Source organism: Miniopterus schreibersii (genome assembly GCF_964146895.1).
Source record: "Miniopterus schreibersii genome assembly, chromosome: 4".
In the NCBI taxonomy this organism is placed as follows: Eukaryota; Metazoa; Chordata; class Mammalia; order Chiroptera; family Miniopteridae; genus Miniopterus; species Miniopterus schreibersii.
The window spans coordinates 46,540,377-46,560,410 of NC_138105.1; the positions used below are offsets into that span (position 1 = coordinate 46,540,377).

The following is a 20,034-nucleotide window of genomic DNA, read 5'->3' on the forward strand; positions in this document are numbered from 1 at the left end:
GACAGAAGCAGGAAGACCAGTTGGGAGGCTCTTGGAATAATCCAGGTGAAATATGATGCTAGCTTAAACCAGGGTGGAAGCACCCCACTTTCTGAGGGTAGATCTAATGGCATCTGATGATGGTTTGGATGTGGGTGGGTATGAGAGAAAAAGATGAGTCAGTCCTAAGGTTTTTGGCTTAGATTTTGATAATAGAAATGCCATTAACTAAAAGGAGTGGAGGTGGAGAGAATTGGTTTGATCCTGGAAATACAGGGTGTCCCAAAAAAATGTATACACACTTAATGGCTGATAGCTCAATTGACATTTCTTTCTTTTCAGATTTAACCCATTGGAATGAATAATTACTCAAAGTGTATATACATCTTTGGGGGACACCCCACTTTCTGAGGGTAGATCTAATGGCATCTGATGATGGTTTGGATGTGGGTGGGTATGAGAGAAAAAGATGAGTCAGTCCTAAGATTTTGGGCTTAGATTTTGATAATAGAAATGCCATTAACTAAAAGGAGTAAAAACTATAGGTGATGTTATTGATTTACTTAATTTTTTTGTGCTTTGGGGGGTTGTTATTTAGTGTTTAATCAATCAGTTGGGGACATACTGAGTTTGAGAATTCCTATTTGAAACCCAAGTGGAAATGACAGGTATGTGGTTAAATATATTGGAGTTAAAGAGAGAGGCCCAGGTAAGACACATAAATTTGGTAGTTGTTAATGTATAGATGATTTTTAAAGCCAGAAGAATTGATATGATCACCCAAGAAATGAGTATAGGAGAAAAAGTCCTTTGATTGAACCCTGGGGCACACCAGAATTTGGAGGTTGGAGAGATGAGAAGGAATCAGCAAAGAAGACAATAGGACATATCAGATGACATCAGAGGAAGATCAGGAGTGCCCTGAATCTGGGGGATGCAAGTGTAACAAGGAGAGAACATCACCTGTGTGAGATGCTGTTTGGTAAATCACCTAAGATGAGAATTGATCTCATTAGTTATTTAGGGTCCACCATACCAATCAAGTAATTGCCTAGGCAAAATTAATGAGCTTCTCAAGAAAAACCTTCTCAACACTTGTCAGTTATGAGAGACTGTATCTGTTAAGCTTTGAATTTTACAAATTAGAAAACTTAAAATGTTAGTTCTGAGTTTTCAGAGTATAACTATACATTATATGTGGTGGGGTTGAGTATTACGAAAGGATTTTAAAGACATTTGTCTTTTAGTGCATCACTAACTTGTCATTGTTGAAAATCAGTAGGATCTATTCATAGAATCTGATTATGAAAATTAGATAATTCCTCATATTCAGGCCAAAGGAAAGAAAGGACTTTTAATTGGAAATTTATGTTTTCTGGCTTTCTCTCCCTCCCCCTTTTTTTTTTTGCTATAAGGCTGAATGTTGAATAATTGTATTTATTAGGTTAAGTTCCAATTATAAGCTAATTTGCTTAATGTAAATTTAAAGAGCAGGAAATTTCCTTTTTCTCACCCTCATTGAAGCCAGAGAAGCCATTTACTGAGCTAAGCTTGAAGTCAAAGGAAAATTAATATTGCAAGTGGATGATTTGTTTATGCTGATCTATTAGCCAGGCTCATTATGGTTATATTACACATCAGTCAATTTTTTAAGATTAAATATGGGTTTTTAGTCATCTTAATTCTGTTCTCTAAAATGATTTCCTGATGTATCAATAGATTAGAAATTTGAAAGCTGAATTTTAATATCTACCTGCTGCTCAGTTCTAGAATAATGAAAGTATTTTGTATTTAATATATACCGTACCTCTTAGTAGCTAATCTTGCCAAGTTTGCTGCTATTACGCATTATAGAATGCTGAGACAGCATAAGGGAATACTACAGAGTAGAGAGAAAATTAGTTTAAGATGTGATTAGGAGGGCACTGTTATCCTAAACTGTTAGTGTGATGTGAGACTTTTTACAAAGATTTTTTTTTTATTCAAATGTTGCTAAGGATTTGAAGCGTTCGTTACCAGCTGGACTTGGTCTCTCAGAAACCCAAATTACATCTCATGGCTTTGACAGTACCAAAGAAGGGGCTATTGAAGCAGGAGCATATCAAGGTAAGATCCCATGTATTTTTAAAGATAGCTGGGGTGGAGGATGGGAGTTCATCAAATGCTACCTTTATTAATAAAGCATAAGAATTGAGCCCTTTAATTCAATGATAAAACACCAATCATAAGCATATTCCTTTTTCTCTTCAATCTAAATGATTTAGGAATTGTTTTAGTAGTCTTCATATAAATAGTTCAGTGTGCATAATGTCACTGATTATTATATAGGAATTGGTTTTAAAATACTGAAATAAAAACTCAAAAATTATATCAAAATGCAGCTTTAGGTGATTTTAGCTTATAACCACAAAATATATAGCTATTAGTCAATACTGATTTGTAAATACATATTTCCTATTTCAAAGAAATTAGGAGAATACAACTTTTATTTTTCCAACTGTACATGCTATATAGGAGGTCTCCAAGAGCACCGTCAGACTTAGTAATTTGCTAAGAGGGACTCACAGGACTCAGTATATAGTCATACTCGCTGCTATGATTATTTCAGCATAAGTATACCAAGCACAGTTAGCAAAGATAAAGGATGCCTGAGGTGAAGTCTGGGGGGAACTAGGCATAAGCTTGAGAGGGTCTTCTCCCAGTGCAGTCACACAGGACATACTTAATTCCCCCAGCAGAGCTGTGACACATGTGTGAAATATTGCTGCCAGGAAAGCTCATTAGAGACTCAGTGCCCAGGGTTTTTATTGGGTTGCTCCATAGGCATCCTCTGCCTAGCATGTACCAAGATTCCAGACACCCAGAAGGAAAGCAGGTGTTTAGCATAGACCACATTGTTTGCATAAACAATTTAGGCACACTGAGCCTGTCTTACCATTCTGGGGATAAGAAGGAATCTTACCCAAATTTAAGCTCCCAGACACCATCTAAGGGCTAGTCTTAAACACTGGTCTTTTTAAGACTAAGCAGTTAGACTTGCTGTGTTAATTCTTCTGCACACATCCCATATATATATGTCTATTTTTAATATAAAGGACAAAATTGCCTCCTTTTTTAAAGCTCTTGCCTATAATAACCTTTTTAAAGTGTTTTTTCATTTTCACATGAGTGAAAGAAACTAAAACCAAATGTAAACATTTGGATGTAAAAAATGGATTTTCTTCACAGAGCTATAGTTAAATTAGTTGCTATAGGTTATGTTCAATGAAGTATATTAATTTTAATACTACATTATAATTTCACAAATGAAAAAAGATTATCTCCATCCCTTTGCATTCCTTACCTCTTGTAGTAATACTATTCTATATTTGAGTGCCTAAAATTATGAGTGCTTAAAGATATAAGGCTTAGTTTGTATAATGTGAGACCACTATTTTTCGACCAATCACCAATTTCCAAATTTAAATGTAACATAGAATAAAAAAGTACTTTTACTATTAAGACATTTTAAGTATTTTCAATGTAATTATTTAGCTGACATTTATTTTAACCTTCTTCCCCTTTAGTGGAATAGTATTACACAATAATTGAGATCAACTGGCCATTAAAACTGTTCTGCATGAGCATGAAAATGCCAGTTATTTTCACTTACTTATAGATACATCCTAACTCTTCAAATTGGAATAAAAAATATGTTTCATGATAATGGCAGTAATTTATGTGTCTTTGAATTGACCTTATAAAACATTTTTTAACACAAACTGCATTGTTAATCAATGTATTAAAAAGATAATCATTCTGCCATACTCAGATTAGTTAGGCATTTATTGGAAAGTTGTAGTTGTTTTAAGTGACTTTGTTTTAAGACATGTATGGGTAAATTGGAATGCCCATGAGAAAAAGCAGTATGATTAAAATTTAGGAAATAGATCTTAGGGGAAAATATTAAAGGAGTTTGGACTGCATTAGCTCTCTGGAAAAATGACTGATTGATAACTTAATAATGACTCTATTATGTGAACAGTTACTGCAAGAAGAGTATTTAGCCATTTACTTTTCCATCTCTAGAGCAAATTTAGAAGACATTATACTTAAATTCAGCCTAACCAAAACAAATATTGAAATCTGCCTAAAACATATGTTGCAGAATTAATAATAGTAGAAATCATGAATAAACCAAAGGTCATAAGAGTGAAGTGTGTACTTGGTACCCAAGTTTTCTTTTAATGGGATTTTCATCATTGTATACATTTATTCATATTCCTAGATTTCTCGTGTTGAGATGAAACAAGCTAATACCCCAAATTTAGTCAATTAGCAAGATCCTAAAATTATTTTTATTGGATATAAGTGGATGATTTTAGTAATTAATTTAGTCTAAATTAGTGATTTAAAGAGTTTGAAAATGCAGAGAAGTGATAATTACCCTTGAAAATAAAGCAAAAACGGAAGTACCCAGTTACCTCAATAGTGTGTTTTTTGCTATTTTAGTTTAGAAAGTTCTGTATCATTTGTTACATATATTAAACACATCTCATGTTGTGTCATAGGATTATTTCTTATGCAAGATTAATAAACAGTAATAACCAGAACGACAGAGCTCTGCTCCTGAGATCATCAAGAAACGGAACTACAGTAATCATTTCTTATTTAGCGCTTCTATATAATAGAAAGCCTTGTGCCTTGGATAGTAGTGAGATAGTCTTTGTTTAAAATGGTGATTGGACTGGATAACCTATTCAAGTGCCTTCCAGCTCAACGAGTAACTTATGGATTGGTGTTTTCTGTATTGAATTTAATAAAGATATGGTTTGGATTCAGAACATCCGAGTCTCTAATAAGAAGCTATTTTAACCTCTCTGGGACTTGTTTCTCTTATAGTTTAATGTCAGACTGGTTGATTACCCTCATCTCTTCCAGTTTTAAATTTTGTGATTCAGCAGACTTAAAAAGACAGGTATCCATCACTTTGAAAGGTGGAACCAATGTATTTAGGTCTATTGCATGTTTGGATTTTAAATGTTAGATCCAGTCCAAATGATCCAGTCCAAATTAAGGTTTTCATATTGTTAATTGCCAGGGCCTTATTAAGCCCTTATTAAGGGACAGAGCCTGAGATTTTTGCATTTCTAATGAGCTCCCAGGTGACATAATTGATAGTTCCTTGCATCCATACTATGAATAACAATGATCTACACTATATGACATTTGATTTATGATTTGGAAGTTTTAGCTATGATATTCTATGAAGGCTGTGATTCATTCACATTTCTATAAATTTAATTATAAATTTTATACAGTATTACATGCCCCTTGGATTTCTACTTAAAGAGCTTTCCTTCGTATGTAAGAGTAGCAAGTTATAAAATATTTACTTAAATCTGGCCAGAGTGGCTCAGCTGTTTGAGCTTTATCCTGTGCACTGAAAAGTTTGCCAGTTCAGTTCCCGGTTGGGGCACATACAGAAGGCAACCAGTCAGTGTCGTCCCCCCCCTTTTTCGTCCCCCCCTCCCCCCCTTCTCTCTCTCTAAGCATGTCCCTCCGGTGAGGATTCAACAAAATAAATAAAATATTTTCTTAAGCCTTAAATCATTCGGCTATGGGACTTTAATCACATTCTAGTAGTTGATTTTAAAATAGCAGAGTCCAGGTAAAGTCCTGTTTAGATGTGATCTTACCAAGTTTCTTCTTATAGTTATATGTTTTATTTGGTCTTAAGAGTTCAATGAAAAATTTATGCAACAAGAACTCAGCCTGGTAGCATCCATTTATTTAGTCCATTCCTGCAAGAAAACAAATATATCAATTCCTGTTTTTGATACTATTTTTTGAATATTTTAAAGGCAATGTCAGTAAATCTGTATTCAAAATGTACAACATGTGGAGGACGAAAAGGATTTTCACAGTTAAATGTCTACCCTTTCCAGGTTCCTCAGCACCACCACTGCCATCTGTTATGTCTCCTAGCAGGGTTGCAGCTAGCCAACTGGCTCCACAAGGAAGTGATTTAATTGTTCCCGCAGGTATTCACTGCACTGATTGGATAAAGCCCTTCTTGCTACTGCTGAAGCTAAACTAATTCACTCAATTTCATAATCACTTGCTTTATACTCTTAGGTGTGTGTTATTCTGACTTTTTTGGTGGCTGCTGCTTGTTTTTTGTTTTTTTTAACAATAAGGGAAATGATCTTTCTAGCTATACCTATCTTTCTGGCTTTTAAAGGTTATTAACTATGTCTCAACCCTGAAATTTAATTCACTTTAAGATTTAAAAACATTGTAAATTTTGATTCATTTTAAATCATCCTTTCTTTGTTCTGGGAAATGTAGGTTTACTTTTTTGATCCTAGACTCTCAGCTTTGCATCTCTGCTCTCTGTTTTCAGTTAAACAGGAAAGGAGCCTTCAACAGTTACGTTGTTCATTGTTTGGAATGAATCATGTGGAAAGGTCGTGTCTTCCTATTTTCAACCTCAGCTTACAGATAGTTTGCAGACTGTAACAAAATACTATGTAATTTACCAGTTATGCCCAATGAAAAATATATGGGAAAAATCCATTTCTTTGCATTGTATTTGCTCTGTACTTTAATATTACTGGACTATAAAAATAGGAAAAAACTGAACACCATATTACTTTTGATATGAAATGTTAATATTTTGTATTTTCTTTCTAGGAGAATTTTGTAAACTCTTAGATGTGTTTTATTTTATATATATCATTTTTTTATTTTAGATTACGGTAAAGCTGTAGTAAAAACTGGTCTGGCTATAGGAGTGAGAAAAGAAATTTTTGCTGACTTTCAAACCATTTTTAAACAACTTTTTCTCCTTTTAATTCATTGTTCTTTTAAAATTATTATAAAGGCCTTTCATACTGGTGATATTTTTAATGACTATTTGAAATTTCAATTGTATTTTTAAATCCTCCAAAATTATAGTAACATTCTATTGTTGTCTGGTTGTACGTAGTACAGTGAAAGCAGATCATTGTAAGGGATATATGGCCTTTCAGATTTTTACTGACACAGTTTTTTTTAGGGTCATTAGGTTATAAGGTTAATTGTGGAAATTTTATTTTTCTTGAAGTAAACAGCACATGTTTAGAAAAAAAGGCTGATTACAGCATTTTTTTTTTTTTTTTTAAAAGACAAACCGCATGGGATTTGTGTTTAATAGAAATATTTTTTAAATAATAGGAAATTATCTTCAACAATTCAAGAAAGTTGTAGTCCTTCACTTTGTGGGAAACTTCTCATTTTTTAAATGCATGAGTAGTTTAATTTGAACAGCATCAGTGTTGTTTTCTTTCCCTACCCGTCTTTATCTGGTTTGTGTTTTTATCTTTTGTGTTTATGATCATGCAGGTGGCCAGAGAACACAGACAAAAAGTGGACCAGTTATTCTAGCAGATGAAATTAAAAATCCTGCAATGGAAAAGTTAGAACTTGTTAGAAAATGGAGCCTAAACACCTACAAGGTTTGTAGTTTTTTAATGTTTCTACCCTAACTGGCTCTAAGAATTTTTATTTGTATGTTATTCAAATTATTATTTTGCAATTATATGAACACATAGGAGAGCATAATGCCATCTAAACATAAAAATAGTTAGGAAATTAAGTATTTTGTTTTTTTATTGATCTTTATATAAGTGTAGTTTAAAAAGCCTATAGGAAAAGGGTAAAAAAAAAAAAAGCTACTCAAATGCTTATTCATTGATAGGTAAGACATAATTGAAGAAGAAATATATTGCCTTGGAATATATTTAGCTATAGAACTGCTATAGATATAATTGCCCCCACCTCCCTCTTTTTGATACTTTATAGCAGCAATTTTTAGCCTTTTTCATTTTATGGCACACATAAACTAATTGCTAAAATTCTGCTGCACACCAAAAAAATATATTTTTTGCTGATCTGGCAAAAAAAAAACAAGTTTAATTTTGATTTGTTCCCACCAGATCGCTGTTGTCATTTTTTTTATTTGACAATCTAAGGGAAAAGAGGTCATTGCCCCTGACTAAATAATCTGTTATTTCATGTTTTAAAAATTCTTGCAGCGTGTACCGTGGCACACAGGAGGCCCTAGGCTACCTATCAAACTGTTAATAGGAGTTTTCTACTCTTTAGTGGAATTAAAGGAGGGAAGAAGAAATTCACCATTTCCCTCATTTTAATTTTTACAACAAATATTAATTCTAACCAAAACTTCGAAAGAGATGATAAAAGAACAAACTTGCAATTTTGAAAATTTATTTACTACTTTTTAGAACTTTTTTCTTAACTTTAAATGATGAGGCGTATATTAACGCCTTTAGGTTATTCATAAAATATATTGTTGAATAGTGAAGTTGCTTATACTTTTTTATTTCTAACAAAAAATACTAGAAAATTTATTCTAGTATGCTCTGAAATTAAATATTTAAAAAAATTATAAGTTCCTTTATCATTATTTCTGGGGCAAAATGGAATAGCATAATTTAATACTATTTGAGCAAAAGTAAAAAAAGAATTCAAATCTCTAATCTCTCCTTTTTTCTCCTCCCCCCCTTCCTCCCCCTATATCCCCTTTGCCCAACCCCTCTTCTTTCCTCTTTTTTCTTCCTTCCTGCTATTCCTCCTACTCATACACATACACACAGTGATTTTAGGAGAAGATAGAAGGGGAAAAGCACATGAAACCAATGGGAGAGTATAATTTTGGTATTTTGTTCCTATAGTTATTAACAGTCCATTGCTGTTCTTAAATCAGTGCTAAGTATCTCAGTTGTCTTAAATAATCTACCAAGTGCATTAAGCTTAAAATATGATTTTGTGAGAGAGCTCATATGATAGTATATAAATCAGCTAGATAAGTCTTAAAAACTTCCTCTAATTAGTAATAGTTATTAGACATGTCTGGTAAATTTACTTTCTGAATCCTAATGAACTTGTAAAAGGGGACTGACAATTGTCAGTTTGTTAGGCTAGCTTGTGTGAAGCCAAAAATGGCATATGCCATATGCTCTAGCATTTGTACTTTGGATTGCTATATTGTTTTTTCTTTTGTTCTTTTTTTTCTTCCTAAACAAAGTGCATCTTTCCACTTTTAGTGCACTCGACAAATTATCTCTGAGAAGCTAGGCCGTGGATCAAGAACTGTGGACCTTGAACTTGAAGCTCAGATTGACATATTAAGAGATAACAAAAAAAAGTATGAAAATATTCTCAGACTGGCTCAGACATTGTCGACCCAGCTTTTCCAAATGGTGCATACCCAAAGGCAACTTGGAGATGCATTTGCTGACCTGAGTTTGAAGTCACTAGAACTCCATGTAAGATTATTTTACATAACTATTGGGGTGGGGGGGGATGGCAATAGTAGTATTGTAAGAGATAATTTGTTACATTTCTGATTTGCTGAAGTCTTAATGAAATCGAAATCTTGAGGTGTTCAAGATATTTAATATAATTTTTGAGAAGGCCCAACTCACTTCTGTTAACATAGTGAAATAGTTGTACTCTAGAGATGTCAGCTGGAGGCTTCAGGGGAAGGGAACCTGATTAGAGGAACAAAAAAGGAGTACTCAGCATGCCTGAGCCTAGAAGGAGTCATAGCTATATATAGCTGGGCATGGAGAAAAAGTAAACTTGGGCACCTATTGAAAACTCACTCTTACCTTCTCTCCAAATGTCTTAACAAATAGTAACTTGCTTGACTGAATTTGTGATATATTTTTACTGAATCATTAACATGAATTGTGAATTTTAGAATGAAATTATTTTTCTGCATATATCTCTGTTCAGCAAAACATTTCTAACAATTTCTTACAATATCTTAAGTGACTCCTTTTATGTCTTTTTTTTCTTACCTAAAGGTACAGAAATCCCCTGCATACAGACTTCTAACTTGAAGAGTTAGATAATGTAGAGTATTAAATCATTTGATAAAATCTGGAAACTTGAACAAAGAAAGCTGGCTAGAGATGGTGATATATATCATAATAGTGAAAAATATTGAGCTTCAATTCTGAGTCATTAGACAAAAAGAACTAATATTTAGAAAGAAGAGTAATCATAACAGCTTCGATTTTCAAGTGTCCACAATTTTAATGTAATGGACTGGATGCATTATGTTAGATAATTTATTTAACAACACTGCAAGAAATCTATCCCCATTTTATAGATGAGGAAACTGAAGCCATGAGAGGTTTGGTAATTTTTATAAGATCACAAAACAAAAGGTAGAACTGGAATTTATATCCTGGTCTATATTTTTCCATGATCTCTTGCTATCTCTTTAAGTAGAATCAGATCTGTGACCCAGAGAGAAAGCCTCACAGTATAGAAAGAGGTAGCCAGGGTATAGGATCTAAGAAAGTGTTGTAGCAATTTTAGCAGTAATGCTATACTCAATAAACCCTATTAATTATAGTAGTTAACACAGATTGGGGCTTACTATATGTCAGATAGAGTAGTTCTAAGTGTCTTATATATGAATTAATTCAACTAATACTCAGTCTTAGCTAGTAAGTACTTTTATTACATTTCTTTGTAGATGTGAAATCCTTTTTTTATAGAACTGAGAAGTTAATAATCCTCAGTATTAAAGTCCATTGGACCCAGTTTTAATTTTTGAGTTTTCCGTTTGAGCATTTCTAACTTTTGTTAACGACTAATATTTCATGACTTTTATTCTTTCTTCAAGATCTTCCAGTGAGGAAATTTACCTATTTTTTTAATAGAATAAAAGTTTTTTTATCTTGCAACTACTATACGGGTTCATTAGAAATCAGTGACACAACCTGGCCGGTGTGGTTCAGTGGTTGAGCTTCGACCCATAAATCAGGAGGTTGCCGTTTAGTTCCCTGTCAGGACACATGCCCAGGTTTCCAGCTCGATCCCCAGTAGGAGGCAGCTGATCAACGATTCTCTCTCATCTTTGATGTTTCTATCTCCCACTCCCTCTCTCAGAAATCAATAAAGATATATTTTGAAAAAAGAAAGAAATCAATGACACAGTACGTAATCTTAATGATCTTATCTTTCTGTATCTTAAAACATTTTGCTGTTTCATCATCATAGGAATTAATTTCATCATTACTCATCAGTTACTTCCAACCATGTTAAAACTGACTAAGATAATAAGAAAACAAAAGAAAGACACCATTGCTTAGAAGAATGATACAATAGTGAGAAAAATACTTTGTGTTGCCAAAAAGAAATCTGGAGAAACCATTCTGTGGCCTTTTTTTTTTAATGTTCATGCAGTACAAGTGAGAATTTAGAATTTTCCATTTTCTTCCCATAATAGCAAAGAGAAGACAATACCAGAGGAATATATTTCACAATTATTAGACAAGTCAGAAGATGACCGCAAAGAGACGGCAGTGTTGACTCTAAACGATGATGGCAAAATAGATGATATAAGTGAAATCTTAGCCTATGAGCCTTCTGATGATATCCTAGAAAATCCATCCTAAATTCAAGAGTCAATGAGTAACAATGTATTATTAAGGACAAAAAGGAAATATGGTGTTAGTCAGGATTCTCCAGAGGAATAGAACCAGCAGAACATGTGGATATATTGAGATTTATCTTAAGAAACTGGTTCACGCCATTGTGAAGGCTCAGTTCATCCAAAATCTGCAGAGTAAATTGGCAGGCTGGAGACCCAAGGGAGAGCTGCAGTTTGAGTCCAAAGGCAGTCTGCTAGCAGAGTTCCTTCTTGCTCAGGGAGGTCAGTTCTATTAAGGTCTTCAGCTGATTGATGAGGCCCATTCACATTATGAAGGACAATCTACTTTACTTACAGTCCACTAATTTAAATATTAATCTTATCCAGAAACATCTTCAAAGAAACATCCAGAATAATGTTTGATCAAATATCTGGACGCCATGGCCTTGAAAAGTTGACACATAAAATTAACCATTGTAGATGTTTTTATCTAGTTAGTCATTCAGCAGGAATGACTCCATCTTGCAGTATTTTGGGACAAGAATCTGGACCATCCTGTTTTGCTAAAAGGACAGTATAGTCTTCTTTTATGATGTTTGTGCACCAAAATGTGCTTGATATGATTTGTTAGTGAACAAATAACGAAGGCAAGTGTGTATACAAAAGTGATTTGCAGTGTGGTGGTTGCCAGAGGAAAGGGCGTGGGGGCCAGGGTGAAGGGGGCCTAATATATGGTGACGGAAGATGCTTTGACTTTGGGTGGTGGGCATACAATGCAATATACAGATTTTGTATCAGAGAAATGTACACTTGAAACCTATATGGTCTTATTAACCAATGTCACCCCAATAAATTTAATTTAAAAGTACTATATACTAAAAAAAAAAAGTGATTTGAAGGAAATAGATAATTCATTGGCATAAACATTCTAATTAATGTCTATAAATATAAAAATAATGGTAAACTAGTCCTGACCAGATGGTGCAGTTGGTTGGAGCATCATCCCATACACCAAAAGGTTGTGGGTTCAATTCCCAGTCAGGGAACATACATAGGTTGCAGGTTCAATTCAGTCGAGGCATTTACAGGAGATAACTGACCTATGTTTCTCTCATACATCGATGCTTCTCTCTCCCTCTCCCTTCTTCTCTCTCTCTCTCTAAAAAAAATTCATTTAAATTCAATTAAAAAACACATATCTTCACGTGAGGATTAAAAAAATAATAATGATAATGGTAAACTAGAACCTGTTGGGAGGTGTATTTGAAATCTGGAATCAATATTTACTGGATGGATGTTTTTTGTATCAGGGTTTTTCAGAGAAAACACACACACAAAGAGGTTTATTTTAAGGAATTTCAGGGGTTGGTAAGTGTGAAATCCATAGGGTAGGCCAGCGGGCTGAAAACTCAAGCAGGATATCTATGTTACAGTCAGAAGGCAGAATTCCTTCTTCTCCAGGAAACCTCAATCTTTTGTTCTTAAAGCCTTCAACTGTTTGAATGAGGCCACCCACATTATGGAGGATAATCTCCTTTAAAGTCAACTTTAAATCACATCTCTTTTGTTTATCGTTGTAAATGTTATTCACATCAACAAAATCTGTACCTTCATAGCAACATCTAGACTGGTGTTTGACCAAACAAATGGACATTGTAGCCTAAACAGGTTGACACATAAAATTAACCATCACAGTCCTCCCTTTCAGTGTAGCACTTATAGACATCTCCTTAGACTATACTTAATCTCCAAATAAAGACAATAATAAAGTCTTACCTACACCTAATGTGATACAACTATCCTGCATACTATCAAAGACACACTAACTCTTTCCCCAGAAGAGGAGGGAAAGTCCTTGGGTAACAGTCACTGTTTTCTTTGATACACTATAACTTAAATACTGGATGCTAAGGTAATATATACTTTGTGACATGATAAAGGGGTAAGAGGGAAGGAAAAACAAGAAGGAAAAAACAAAGGTATTTATACACACAAACATATTTATGACAAAATAAGGAAGAAATATGCATATAAAAATTATAGTCCTCATTTCTACAAATTGTCACGTGGCCATAGCTGCTTCTACTGCCCATTCCGTATTGCATTTGCTTTCAGCCAGCCGCTCAGCCTGCCATGGTTCTTTGCCTGGTGGGGTGACCCAAATCATTGATATTAGTCACAGGGCATGGGAGTGCTAAGGGACGCCCTAAGGAATCACCTATATTCCAGACACAGTCTTCCTTACCTCCATTGCAGAGTAGCAGTTCATAGAAAATACTCAGCAGAGGGCCTGGCGCATAGTGGCACTGAATACAATGGGATGGCGGGATAGCTCTTGTTGGGATAACGGCATTTGGGAGTTGAGGAAGAATTTAAAGATTAGTCCAGTTTCTTCCTTTTTTAGAGAAACAACCAGATCTCCTGAAAGCAGATCTCCTGAAGGGGAAATGATATTTTATATTTTAACAAATACCTGTCCAAGTCTCTGTATTATTGTTTAAAACAACCCATTTGTTATCAATTGGGTAATAATTTATATTCCTAAAACTTGATGTTTTAGAATCAATCAGATGCTTCTATTATTTGGTCCTAACGTGTAAGTTTAATGGAAAGTGGTGATCATTTACATCTGGTAAGTTTGCATCTGGTAGATGTTGTAAATGATGTAGGAACTGCTAAAGAGTAAAAAAAATTCAAATGTTTTGAAACGTTGTCATCTCTCTATATAAAACAAGCAAATTTGTAGATCAGGGAATTGGATTAGCTTTCTTTCTTTGGTGGCAGATTAGAACCACAGCCCTGTTCTTGATGTATGTACCCTTTGATTATTTTGTTTAGTATTTGTAATTGCTAAAGCAGTTTACAGTAATGTGTAAAATGCCCGTCTCACTGAGAATACTAGCATAACTTATCAACTAAATGAAGTTTAAGAACTATGTTTTATCATATTTTTGGTGCCAAAACATTTAATTATTTATGTATTTATTTATAATGCATATACATATGTATTGTTATTTCTTCCTAGTGTCCTAATTGTTTTATGTCTTTTACTGCTATGTCTCTTATAAAAATGCTTTTTTATTCTAGCCAGTTAAGTTTTTAAATTATACATTAATATCTTAAGTTTTATACACATTTTCGTTGCAGAATTATATGTGTGATTCATATTCATGAGGCAGAATAGTGTCAGTTTACTCTTCCTGTCTGCTTTGAACTTAGGCCTGTTTTTTCATCTATAAATATAGGATCCCAATTCTGTATACCATTTCAGTCTGCTGCTGTTTCATCTTACTATATTCAAGGGTTTCTTTTGTTTGTTTGCTTTTAGTGAAAGCTCTATAACCCAGCCTTCTAGGTTATAGAGCTTTCTCAATCCAGAGTAAAGAGTTACTGGACCTCTCTTAAATGGAAAATGCTTTTAGCATAATAAAGATAATTTTACTTTCCTGCTATTAATTATTGAATATTTTGTTTCCTAGAAATTTAATTATACCTCTAGCACTAGCATTAAATTTGCATCTCCTAAGATTCAAGTTAATTTAATATTACATTCTCTTCAGCTAAATTAAAAAGTGATACATCTTACAATATGGTGAAATTTTTTATCTGGTCAGATGTGTTCCTGGTAATCTGTTAATTAATCAAAACTGGATTGCAAAGCTGTCTCTGCTGAAAATTTAGAGTTAGTCCTTGCCATATCTAAGGAGTCGTGTGTAATGTTGCTAGGCCAAGATTCAGTTTATTCAGAGAAATTAATTAAAACTGGTTTCGAGTGATCCTTCCTCAGCTGGATAGCTAGGTAGACCTAAGCCTGGGAGTCAACTGGTCACTAAGTTTACAAAGAAATGTGTATTATTAATATTTATACTTTGAGGAGATTTAGTCAAAACACAAAAACTGCAATCTATTTTATGTCTGAAAGTTTTAGCCAATTGTTACCTAATTTGGCTGTGAAAGTTATAGTTTCTCTGATTAATAATCTGCTATATTTTTCTTCCTAACAGCTGTGCTTACAGTATAATCGAAACAAAACGGAGAAATAAAAGCATTCTTTCTAGTACAAGTAGTTTAACTTTTTAAAATTATAATGCATATACATATGTATTGTTATTTCTGAACTGATGACGATTTTTGTTTACTAGACTTTTTTAATTATATAGCTAGTCATGATTTAGATTCCTATTTATTTAAACATTGAAAGAAAAATTCTATGGCTAGAGTTCTAAATCAAATATTTTCCCATTAGTGATATTTGAGGGGTTTTTTTTAGTGACATTTACTAATTTGTTACTAGATAAGTTGAGGTGACTTTCTGTTTTAGGAAGAATTTGGCTATAACGCAGATACCCAGAAGCTGCTGGCTAAAAACGGAGAGACTCTTCTTGGAGCCATTAATTTTTTCATCGCCAGTGTGAACACTTTGGTGAATAAAACAATTGAAGATACATTAATGACTGTGAAACAGTATGAAAGTGCCAGGTTGGTATAAATTTTCACTGTATTATGTTTTGCAGATGGTATGCAATTCAGTTAAGGTTTTTGGTTACAAATAAGAGAAACCAACTCTGGCCAATAAGGGTAGCACATGGATGTATTAGGTTATAGGATAGCCTGTGGAACTAACAAAAAGGCAGGGAACAGAAACCAAGATTATGCCTCAGAAGAATCTAGTTAGGACCCTGATGCTGGGTTCCCCTGGCACTTGGTACTGCACAGCTAACGTAAATAATTTCCAAAAGGCCCCTGAAAACTTTGCCTTGAGAGTGTCCAGTTAAATCTTGGTCATGTGCCCATACCCTGCCTGCTAGGGGATAAGGAGGTGAAGGATCTGCCGGCTCCAGCTTCCTTAGAAGGGGACAGGGCCTTGTGCTCCACACGCTGGATCCTAGGTGCCCTCTAGAGTCAGGCCGAAGCCGCCCTTTTCATACTATTGCTGCTGCTGCCCCCTCTAAGCAGTTCCCTGCTTCTGCAGTAGCCAGACGCATCGTTTCAGTTGCTCTTGAATTCACAAGCTCATTTCTGCTTCAGTGATTTTGTTCATGTTGTGGATATCAACTCCCTGATCTGCCATTTATCCAGATTATAACCAGCCTTCAAACTTTCGAATTTTACCTTTACATCAATTAAATATTTGCCTTATATTTCCATAACTGTTTATAATGCAGTATTTTCATACATCTTAGACAGACAGACACCCCCCCCCACACACACACACACACACGATTCTCCATCTCATTACCATCCTGTTAGGTAAACAAAGTATATTAATAAATACTTATAAATGTCTAAAAAGCAGCAGACCCATCATGATAGCATTTTTCAACCTTTGATTCCAGGCCAATTTCCCCCCCCACTCATTCCAGGCCCCTTGAAGTTTTTTTCTTCTGACCACTTGAAATCTTTATTTTCTGTTATACTTTTTGTAGCATAGTTGAAGTGCAAAGTCTACCTTCTAGAAGTTTAACTTTACTTTTTGGCCTCTTGCCCTAGTTTAATGATGTGAGAAATGCTTATGAAAACTCTAAATCCATCTGGTCTTTTTTTGCAATTCAGTGCTTGTTCTTAAGTATGTATTTTCTTATGCTTTACATAAGTTAAAAGCCCAGATCACTTGGAAAGTTAACTTTGATCTTTCTACAAGAATAGATGTGTCTATCCTATGCTGTATTTGTAATTTTCAGTTTAGTATTAACATATGAGATTCTTAATGACTTGGAAATGAAGGTCAAGACAGAGAGCTATGGTTGTCTGGTGGGAGGAGGGCAGAGATGGGGCTCTTGTGCCATATTTAGGTTTTAGACTTGTCTTTTACTTTATTTTTTTAATTATTTACTAACATAGTATTAAAATCAGAAGGTGGAAAAGAAGAGGCAGAATCTATCAATAGGATATTCCTCAGTAACATTGAAGGAGCTTCTCAATAAGATATCCTTCAGTAGGAATCCCTTCAATAACATTTCTAGCAATTGGTTCTCCAATTTCTGTTTAAATCCTCTGGTGGCATTGACTGTATGTTTCAAAGGATTCATTTCTATAAATTCTATTTGGTTCTTTTCCAAACATGTCTGTTCCATCTTTATAAAGTCCTAACTTATTCATAATGAATACTCTTCTTTTTATCTCTTTAATCATTTTAAGCATTCTTGTTTTAATATTTGTGGGTTTTGAAGTTTAAAATTCTTTTGTTACAAAAGTACCCCCAGTTAAGCACTACATGAATCTAGTTTCTGTTTCTCTACTTTATAATTGTCCACCTATTCTGAAATATATTTTAGTTACTAAAAAATATTTTTCAAAATACAAAATATGTTTTATTTTAAGTATGTGATATCTTTCTCTTCACCTTATTTCTAACATGTTTTGAAAAATATTAGCCCATACTAAACAAGAACAAATTTATTAGATAAGTCACTGTTCATACACAAACATTTTATATTTAATTTGCAGAGGAGAAAAATAAGCCTCTAGACATCGAATGATTCACTCATGTAGAGAGCTAATTTAAAGCCAAAATGAGAATCCATGAGCTCTCTACCTTCTACTTTTGATCATTAGGCCCCAAGCTTAAACTGGACTTTTTAAACTCAATTTTTCACATCTTATTATAAAAAAATAATTTTCATCTTTTGAGAAATCTGACAAAGTACAATGTGACAGAAGATCTCAGTTTATGCAAAATATAGATTTGTTTGAAATTTGAACAAAATTATAAATCAAGTTATATGTACTTGGTAGCTGGTTATCAGGAAGCCTTTAGACATCCTCTGTGTGTGCTTTAAAAACTACCACAAATAATGACCTCACCCCATAATTTGTTCTTTTTATTGAAATTACAGTACATTATTTTATTCAAAAAGCTTAGCTTGGGGTTTGACTTTTCTGTGCTTCTTATGAAGTAGCTTAGGAATTGACTAGTTGTAACACTAAAGCGTTGCCTACTGAGGGATAACATTTTAAAAAGAGTCCCAGATTAAAAGTTTCTCAGTAGCTAAATATCTTCTCTGTCAAAACCAGAATTTACTGACTTTTAGGGCAAGGGTCAGTTATTTGATCTAGCACAAAAAGTGGCAATCTGGGCCAGTGTCCGGGTGGCCTTTTCATGCTCCCCATTATGCATTGTGTACAAGTATTTCCTAGCCCTCTGGTGCTTTGCGTATAGAAGACCTTTTAACAGCCCATTCAGCATTTCTCCATGGCAGCACCAACAAGGGAGTCAATTGTGGTTAAGACTTTTCAGATGCTGACACCTGTTCTCTAGAAGTTTTACATAAACCATAAAGTAACCAAGTATCACTAACTTTGTTGATATGGACTCAGTTCAGACTGGCAAACTTGAAGAGTTGCATTTTGAAAACTTAGTGTGCTTCTCTTTCTGGTTGTAATGAGCGCTGTTAGAGAAGCTCTTATGGAAAGTTTTACTTTGATACCATCTGCAAACTCTGGATGTAAAAATTAAAGGAATATAACTTTGTTATGTTTAAATTAATCACTACTGTTTTGAAATGTCCTCCAGGGCTACTGAAGGATATTTGTCTTCACATTAAACCACCACATATTACTATTTATTTTTGTTCTACTTTTTTCTTTTTTATTGTTTTTAATACCTTTGCTTCTGGCTATCTCGCTTCTAATTTGGCCATAATAATAAGCTCTCTAAAGATATTACTTATTTACCTGGAGTCCTGAGTACTTTATATATATGAAGTTTTTGTGGAGATTATTATTCCCATTTATAGATGAAAAACTGAAGCAGAAAGAGATAAAATAACTAGCTGAAGACATTAGAACCAGCAAAGGACAGAGTAGCCATTCAGTTGGCTCTATAGAACCCATGGACTTTAAGTAACTTGTTACAAAGTCAGCCTTGCCTCCCAAGTCTTCAGTATCTGTCTCCTCCTTCTTAGCTCCAGTGCCATTGTCCTGATTCAGTGACTCATTTTTCTCTGGCCCATAGTCTTCTAATTGGTTTCCTTGCTTCTAGTTTCTTAGTTTTCACTCCAGTTCATCCTCTGTTTCGTACACTACCACTGTAATCATCTTTCTGTCCTGAACAAATTGAACACGTTCCTTTCTAGATCAGTTCTTCAGTGGCTTCCCATCACTTGTCCTACGGATTAAATCTGATCCCTTTAGCATGACTTTAAAGTCCTGCTTAATCTCAATCCTGCCTACGAGTTTGACTTTAAATCCTTCCGTTGTGTTCCATCTTCAGGTTCTAACACACTGAATTACTTTCCAAAGAGGTCGTGGTATCTCAGAATGGACAAATACACCTTTGTCCATACTGTTCTCTTTCTGGAATGTTCTATCAATTTCCCTACCCAATCTACCTTGTAAGCTTTTACTGTCCTCTAAAATTTAATTCTAGTGTTTTAATTCCACTCTGAGATGCCTTTCAAATTTCTAATTATGTGTTTCTTCCTCTTGGTTTCCACGGTACCTTACCCTCTCTCTTGGCAATTTCCATTATATCATTTTGTTCTAGTTGTTTAAGAACTTCTCTCCCTGCAAACTGTAAGCTTCTCGAAGATAAACTTTTATCTGTTCATCTTCATAGCTCTACTTTCTAGCACAGTGCCTGGAACATAGAATGTGTTCACTTAATATCTGTTGAGTGAACC

The 20,034-nt window shown here is 34.2% G+C and overlaps 1 protein-coding gene across 2 annotated transcripts in view; it reads left to right on the forward strand.

Annotated features, from left to right (window-relative positions):
• Positions 1-20,034, forward strand: part of ARFIP1 (ARF interacting protein 1) — a 77,123-nt gene that overhangs the window by 33,745 nt on the left and 23,344 nt on the right. Inside the window, exons 3-7 of one of the 2 annotated variants that reach the window (XM_081134097.1) lie at positions 1,977-2,085; positions 5,907-6,002; positions 7,345-7,457; positions 9,069-9,290; positions 15,735-15,892. In XM_081134097.1, the coding sequence (XP_080990223.1) occupies positions 1,977-2,085; positions 5,907-6,002; positions 7,345-7,457; positions 9,069-9,290; positions 15,735-15,892 (698 nt within the window). The remainder of the gene's footprint in view (positions 1-1,976; positions 2,086-5,906; positions 6,003-7,344; positions 7,458-9,068; positions 9,291-15,734; positions 15,893-20,034) is intronic. The other variant, XM_081134098.1, reaches the window with a different exon arrangement.